This window comes from Gopherus evgoodei, chromosome 5 (assembly GCF_007399415.2).
Source record: "Gopherus evgoodei ecotype Sinaloan lineage chromosome 5, rGopEvg1_v1.p, whole genome shotgun sequence".
In the NCBI taxonomy this organism is placed as follows: domain Eukaryota; kingdom Metazoa; phylum Chordata; order Testudines; family Testudinidae; genus Gopherus; species Gopherus evgoodei.
Genome location: NC_044326.1, coordinates 13,148,952 through 13,157,459, shown reverse-complemented (window position 1 = coordinate 13,157,459; position 8,508 = coordinate 13,148,952). Strand labels below are relative to the sequence as shown.

The following is an 8,508-nucleotide window of genomic DNA, read 5'->3' as shown; positions in this document are numbered from 1 at the left end:
GTCCTTGTGTAGTTGCAACTTCTATCGGCATAAAATTGCTTCTGCCAGCACAGCTTACACCAGTTCCCCTAGGGACATAATCTATATCAGCAGAAGTACTTTATGCCTCCATATCTGCATCTACACTAGTTCTTATAGCAGCATAGCTATGTTGTTCAAAAATCACAGCATTGCTGGCATAGCTGTGCTGGTGAGAAGTATTAAGTGTAGCTCAGGCCAATGGATGATAGAACTTTTTCCTATATTTGCAAAGTTTAGATTAGAGTTGGACCTGAACAAAAATCCCAGATACAAAGAACTCCAAACGATGGACAAGTTTGTCTGTGCATCTAGAAGTGACTTTCATGATTGGTCACTCACCTTATCAAAGGCCTAAACCAGGGGTCGGCAACCTTTCAGAAGTGGTGTGCCAAGTCTTCATTTATTCACTCTAATTTAAGGTTTCATGTGCCAGTAATATATATTAACATTTTTAGAAGGTCTCTTTCTATAACTCTATAATATATAACTAAACTATTGTTGTATGTAAAGTAAATAAGGTCTTCAAAATGTTTTAGAACCATCATTTAAAATTAAATTAAAATGCAGAGCCCCCCAGACCAGAGACCAGGACCCACGCAGAGTGAGTGTCACTAAAAATCAGCAAGCGTGCCGCCTTTGGCACCTGTGCCATAGGTTGCCTACCCCTGGTCTAAACAAAGTTCTCAAACCAGCCTCCAGTGTGGATGTGGATCTCCAATGTCTGCCTCCGGTATGTGTATCTTGGTCTCATCAGAGCCTTGGGCCTTCAGCAGATTCACAGCAGGGTCTTCACAAGGATGTTTAATTTCACAATAACTCATCCCATGTAGTTCTAATTCTTCCTGGGCAGAGAAGTGGGATAACAGGGGCTGTAAGGAACTGTCAGTTGATTGGGATTTAAACAACTAGAGTTTTTCTGAAGGAGAGAAAGGCAAACTGCAAGGATCCTCTCCTATAGCTTTCTCCAATTTCTTTTGTGCTGGGGTCCCTTGTGGAAGAGTCAGCACATCAAACCCCATAACTCTGTACATTCTGGGGGATGTACAGCTGTTTAGAGCCATCTGGTTGTGGGAGAACTGATCTTTTCTGGCTCTAGGGCAGTCTGCCCTTTTCCCTCAGTCTTGACCCACTGGACTATCAAGGAACCCTGGCCACCCTCTTCTGGGGGCCTTCTCTTCCATGGGCATTTTCCTGCAACACAGAGCAGGCTGTGGAAGAGTTAATGTTGCCTCTGACAGAAAGACATGAGAAGTAGTAATTCTACTCTAATCAGCACTGTTAAGGCCTCAGCGGGAGTCCTGTGTCCAGTTCTTGGTACCAAACTTCGGGACAGATGTGAAAACATTGGAGAAAGTAGGGAGGAGAGCTACAAAAATAATTACAAGTCTAGAAAACATGACCTATCAGGAAAGATTGAAAACACTGGATTTGTTTAGTCTACACAAGGGACTATAAGGGAGGACATAACAGTCTTCAAGAATATGAAAAAAGATTTAGGTGAGATATTAGGAAAAACTTCCTAACAGTAAGCATAGTTAAGGACTGTAACAAATTACTTAGGGAGAGCAGCAAAGAATCCTGTGGCACCTTATAGACTAACAGACGTTTTGGAGCATGAGCTTTCGTGGGTGAATACCCACTTCCTCACATGCATCTGAGGAAGTGGGTATTCACCCACGAAAGCTCATGCTCCAAAACGTCTGTTAGTCTATAAGGTGCCACAGGATTCTTTGCTGCTTTTACAGATCCAGACTAACACGGCTACCCTCTGATACTTAGGGAGAGTAGCATGGATATGTGTTGCCATCTTGTGGCCTTGATATGAATGTTCTGTAGCATTAATAGGTACATATGGATATGCTGGCATTCTTTTAGATACTTGCTAACCAGACAATCTTGCTATATGAACAACCTCTTTTCATCATCTAAAAACATTAATTTACTGAAATATGTATTTTTTGAAGATTACCTTTGATTTTCTTTTAACATTTCCGCTGCTCTGGAGTTTTTTTTACTGGCTTATTACTTTGTAGATCTGAAATCTATATACTCTGCATTTTCCAAGCTCGTTAAGAAAGTGCTAGGATTGCAATGTAATGTGCAGCTTTGGAGAGCAACAGAGTTTAGTAGCAGTGACTGTATGGGACTGATCCTCCACTGATGTAAATCTACATAGCCCAAGTAACTTCACCAGTTGAGGATCTCTCTCTGTGTGTAAAGTAATGAATCTCCCCCTTGAGTTTAGTCTCTTCCATATGCCATGGTGACAGCTCTAAAATGACGGGAGAAACAGGACGCTGGAGCGAAGAGCCCAAAGCCCGACAGATCCCATTTCCTTATGAAAGGACAGCAGGTGCATTGGTACTGTCACTCTATATAGGAAGTAGCTGTTACAGTAGGAACAGAAACTGAAGAAAGCAGGGAGCTTTTTGTACTGATCGGTATCACCGTGATGAGCTATAGCCTTGCTGACAGTCCAGCATCATCTGCTTCAACCCTGCTGATTGTGAATGTGTCCTCACTGCCAGACCCACTCACTGAACCGGTCTGAGGCAGCAGACACATGGGAGGAGGTAGGATAGGTAAGGAGCTTGGGGAGCATATTCCAGTATCTGTTGATACCAAGCCACATTGCTTGTAAACATTTGTTACCGGCTTTGCAGTTGATAGTGACTGTGTCTTCTGGAGACACTGCAGTCTGAGTCAGCACAGTGTCCCCAATGTAGTTTGCATGGGGGAAAAAAATTAGAAGAAATATGGATTCATAGACTATAAGGCCAGAACATACCATTGTGATCATCTAGTCTGAGCTGCAGCACAGCACAGGCCATAGCTTTCCTGTTTGAACTAGAGTGAGTTGTTTAGAAAAACATGCCAGCTTGATTAAGAAATTTCCAATAATGGAGAATCTAACACAACCCTTGATAAGTTGTTCCCATGGTTAATTTCACTCACTCTTAAATATTTGCACCTTATTCATAGTTGAAATTTGTCTACCTTCAACTTCCTGCTGCTGGATCTTGAGGTAAGAAAAATCTAGTTAAACATATTTTTTTAAAAGGAAATTGTAGCTTACCAAGGGTTGTGTTGGAGTCTCCATTACTGGAAATGTTTTAATCAAGCTGGCATGTTTTTCTAAAATCCTTGCTGCAGCAAACAGGAATCAATTCAGGGAAGTGCTATGGCCTGTGCTATGTGGGAGGTCAGTATAGATGATCACAATGGTACGTTCTGGCCTTATAGTCAATGAATCCATATTTCTTCTAATTTTTTACCCATGCAGACTCCACTGGGGACACTGTGATGTCTCAGACTCCAGAATCACTATCAGCGTCTCCAGAAGACACAGTCACTATCAGCTGCAAAGCCAGTTCCAATGTTTACAAGCCACATAGGCTGGTATCAACAGACATTGGGATGTCCTTCTATCCTGCCTCCTCCCATGCATCTGGTGCCTCAAATGGGTTCAGTGAGTGGGTCTGGCAGTGAGGACACATTCACAATCAGCAGGGTTGAAGCAGATGATGCTGGACTGTCAGCAAGGCTATAGCTCATCACGGCGATACCGATCAGTACAAAAAGCACCCTGCTTTCCTCAGTTTCTGTTCCTCACTGTAACTGCTGCTTCCTATACAGAATGACAGTACCAATGCACCTGCTGTCCTTTCTACAGGGATCTGGATGCTGACAGTGCATTTGGGTGGAGCTCAATGGAAGGAAAACCCAGACAGGACCTCCAATGCTCAGTACTGAGTTGGATAAAACCAAATAAATCTTCAAACCTCAACCTCTGCCATCAGCACCCCCACCCCTGATATCAAGTGGCCTCATCTAAAGTAGAAAATACGTTTTTGTGCTTTTTCCCATCTGAGCCACCTTGTGAACTTGACAACTGCCTGGTTGCTCCTTCAAGGGCCCCATACTGCTGCAGTCTTCTCTCTGTCCGAGAAAGACTGGACACAGCCAATAGCTCTGGTCTGTGTTCTTCCGAGTTCCTGGCAGAGTGAGTTGCTAGAGAGTAACATGAATTGTTCCTTCCTTCCAGAAGGTGAGCTTGAAGCCTCCTCAACCGTCCTAGCCTCTGCCAGCTCTGGACTTCAGGAACTTGGTTCAGTCTCTTCACACAACAGCACTGCTCGTAAAAGCACTGGGAGGGCTGTGCCTTTTTTAATCCTGAAATGCTCAGAGTGGTCAGCAAGTAAGAATTATTTTGGGGAATCAGGGAATAAAAAATCATTTATGCAGCAACAAATGCCCCAAATGCTGGGGGATAAAAATCAATTCTGCACCAAAACTACTATCTTGAACAAGTCTAGCAGCAAACCTTTCTGACAGGGCTGTATACTCAACTCTCTTTGCGTCTCCAGGTGGTGCAGTTATACAGTCTTCCAAGCTTTTTGTTAATGTGCGAGCATATGGTCAGTTTTGGGAAGGTGGGATGTTACTGAGTAAAATATGACCATAAAAATCATTGTTGCAACCACTGTGACATATTTGCAACAAATCTTCTACAAAGCTTATCAAGTGAGGTGTGAGGTATGAAAAGGTTTGATTTTCTAAAGATTATGCTATCTGTATCCATGTATCATTTTGTATTTGAAGCTATAAGTATTGGCTTTGTACCTGGATTTCAAATGTTTGCTCCGGGGGGAACGACCATGAAGTAGTTAACCAGCGCATCTTGGGGGGACTATTCAAATTGAGTGGCCTATCACAAGGAAAATTAATTGGCAATTTACAGTGAGTGGACTGTCCTGCAACGTGCTGTCTGGAATACAGGTAATGGCTTCCTACAATGACTTGTCAGGGAAAAGCAGCCTCTTGCATGGGGCTATGCTGTCTTTCCCTGCATATATGCTTGTATAAAATAAAGGAGCCTCAGGCTGTCTATTCTAAAATCAACCGTGTGGTCAATTTTCCACAACAGACTCAAAATTGGGCACAAACATGTGACTTGGCCATGATGATTCCAAACACTATCTGGTCACCTGTGCTGAGGTTTCTGTTTGAAACAAGGGGTTTCCCTCTACATGACAGAGGATCTAAATGGCCCTGGAAACCCCTCCATTTGCCTCTGTCCTGCTCAAATCTGTGGATTTATACTAACGGGAGCATTCTAACCAAGGGACAGAGGTCCCTCCAATGATTTGGAAGCAGCCAGAGACTTATCAAGCTAGCAGTTTATTCCATCATTGCTACAAGCCTGAACCAAAAACTTTGCAATTACTGTGTGTATTTGATTCTTTTAGACAATTTTAACTCTCACCTTCCTTCCTTCCTTCCTTTTTCTGAATAAACCTTTAGATTTTAGCTACTAAAGGATTGGCATCAGTGTGATTTTTGCATAAGATCTAAGTTATATATTGACCTGGATGTGTGGCTGGCCTTTTGGGATCAGAAGACCCTTTCATTTGATGAGATTAGTTGTAAAGAACCACTCTTCTCTGAATCCAGTGTTTCTGGTGGTGATATAAGAACTGGAATGCCCAAGGAAACTGCTTTTATGACTTCTTGTTAGCTAGTGTGGTGAAACAGGAGTTTATTTGTGTGGCAGGTTTGGTATATTTTCTGAAAGAATAACCACTAGTTTTGAGCTGTGTTTGCCCTATTTCTCAGCATTTTGTCTTGAATTTGGCCTCCTCAGTTGTGACCCACTGAGGCACGGTTACAGAAGGCATGCTGTGTTATTGTTTGTTTGGGTTATGCATGGTTCTGAGGAAGGGGATTTCTGTGAGCAATAGAAGAGGTTGTTCTCTGTCTTAGTCTCTGATTAAATTATTGAGGGAGATTTACTCTCTGGGATATGGGTATTGGTGTTGGGATGAGATTCCTGAAAGAGGGGTTTGATTGTATGCTGTTTTTACCACCTCTGTTCCAGGATGGATGTGTATGTGTAAATAAAACAAGTTATGCTGAAGGGTGAAAACATTATCTACTTACCCTTGGCATTGTGGATTTCACATATTCTGAGAAACTGGGCTAAACATCTGCTCATCAGGGGGACAACACTGGTGTCAGCATTGGAGTACTGGAATTGGGAAAGAGACAACAGTATTACAGAAAGGTCAGCAGTGGGCGCAGAAGACTCTGCCTAGTGTTGCAAGGCGAATCAAAATGCTGTCTGAAATCTAGTATAGCAATGAGATATAGGAAGCAGCTGTTCACTGAAAGGAACAGGATGGGGAGGTTTTTGTATTGGCCCATATCACTGTGAGAGGCAAGCTTCTGCCTTGTTGACAATAATAATCTCCAGCATCTTCAGCTTCAACTCTGCTGATTGTGAGAATGTAGTCAGTGCCAGAGCCACTGCCGCTGAACCGGGTTGGAACCCCAGATGACCGGGAGGTAGCATCATAGATAAGCATTTTAGGAGCTTGTCCTGATTTCTGTTGGTACCAGGCTAATAAGTGATATCTACCACTGGTGAGGCTTGAACTGGCTTTGCAGCGGATAGTTACTGTGTCTCCAAGAGAAACTGCCAGGGATTCTGGAGTCTGAGTCAGCACAATCTGTGCATTGGTGTCTGAGTTAGCAAACAGAATATAAATTAGTATGTACATGTATAGTCTCTCTCTAGTTTGTACATTTAGCATAAACATGTATAAAGTATGTATCAGTAGTATAGTTCATTAAAATACACACTATCTTGTCTGTTTAAATATTCCCATGTGCCTCTTTCCATACTTATGAAAGTTCCTCATTCTGACAATGACGCTAACTTTAACTTTGAGGTGGTTCTTGCATTCCAAATTGTTTTAAATTGCTTGTATGTTTCTCAAACCTGTTTTCTCTCTCAGTTGCAATTAGGAGACAAAGCATTTCTGAAGTTACTGTCAATACCTGAGGGAATTGATAAATAATCAACATTTCTAGATCTTTTTTTTTTTTTCCTGTGGATCATTATTGCTTAAAGGGTCCAGTGCCCCCTTTGTTTTTTTCTTACCCTGGAGCCAGAGCACTAGCAGGCAGATGAGTTGAGCCTGTGAGACCATCTTGGTATGTCTGATCGGCCAGTGCTCATCAACAAACTAATGAGTGCCTTGGAGCATTTATGAATCTCAGAGCTGTGGTGCAGTGTCACTTGGGTGTAAAATATGCAAATTTAGTTCAAATGCAAAAATTCCCAGCTGACCTAAAACATGCAGAAAAAGAGAAGTAAAAGGGGTGGTGGATGAAATACACAAGCTCAACCTGAGAAGTCCTGGGCCAGCATCCTCCATTTGTGTTCCAGTGGCAGTTCTGATGATAGTGACTGGGGTGCCCAGAGGTTGCTATATGGATCAGGACCCTGTTTTGTTGGGTGCTGAGCCCACATTAGGCTACAGTCACTATCTCTTGTGTTGTGTTGAAATGGCATCTGTCAGTATGGAATGGGAATACATGTTCTTAGCGCTCAGCGCTGCCTGGCTGCTCATTTAAATGGAAGGAGCATGGAATCACTGTTATACTAGGAATCTCCTCAGATAGATGATATTGATGGTGTGATCTCCATGCATCATGCGATCTGTGCAGGGGGGCTAACTCTTCCCTTCCTTACTGGGTTTGTTAGTCATCACCTCAGAGACCTTATAGTGATGCATAGGCTTGTGGGAACTTTATCCCTGAATCTCCTGACTATGCTGCCATTAAAATCCCAAAGAGTAGAGGAACAGGCTGGTATTCCATTAAATTTTTTTTGAGCCTGTAGCAGCGCTTCCAATGTTCTATGTAACATTGCATAAATAGACCATTATTTTCATTCCTGAAGATTGAAAATTAACCTTTCAAGTGTGGTGCTTCCAGCACCTTCCACTGAAAAGATAGTTGAATGTGGCCATCTAGTGTCAGTTGTGTGAAATTTCAGCTTTTTTGTTTAAAGAGATTAGATGTTCAATGCCGCTGTCCTGGAAATGTCTGTTTCCTGTGCTAGGTGTACTGGGGTAGATCTCATGGCAAGGAAATACTGTATTTTGTGAACAAACAAATCAAATACTCAGAACCCCACCAAAAATACTTTTCAATAATGACATTCTGTAGTGGAGGATGTGTGTTAAAAGAATAACTCTTTATGCCCTCACAGGTTAATTTACCTGTTAAAAGAATAGTTAAATGGACGTGAATATACTTTTGGTTTCTCAATGTATTTTAATTGATCTAGCAACATAATTTCCTTTTAAAAAAAGTATTAACGGTAACGGACTTGGTGTGTAAACCAAGTGAAAGAGAGAAACTTGCCCTTTATAAAATATCATTACAGTACTGATCCAAAACACTGCAGTGACACTAGTATAAACCATAGAACTGGGACCGCTGCTGCAGTATTCTTATATGAATTGAACCCCTCTGTGAAAGCAAGAGAGCCAGGGCTAAGAAGAGTTCCTTATCTGTAACCCATATGAGGCAGTCCGCAGCCTTCTAGTGTATTTTTACTTGTATCTTAATATATAAGTGTTTCCTTATACAGCATCTTAGATCTGCATCTGTGGGACTCATACAGGAGTCAACTTA

The 8,508-nt window shown here is 42.1% G+C and overlaps 1 long non-coding RNA gene and 2 gene segments (V, D, J or C); 1 reads left to right on the top strand and 2 right to left on the bottom strand.

The window, feature by feature from the left end:
- The window catches only part of LOC115652928, a 547,780-nt gene that overhangs the window by 215,115 nt on the left and 324,157 nt on the right, over window positions 1-8,508 (bottom strand).
- LOC115652939 overlaps window positions 1-8,508 on the top strand; it is a 147,815-nt gene that overhangs the window by 74,336 nt on the left and 64,971 nt on the right. The window lies entirely within an intron of this gene.
- On the bottom strand, window positions 5,821-7,040 carry LOC115652931. The segment is given in 2 exon segments: window positions 5,821-6,544; window positions 6,965-7,040. Coding segments are annotated over 2 exon segments (411 nt in total).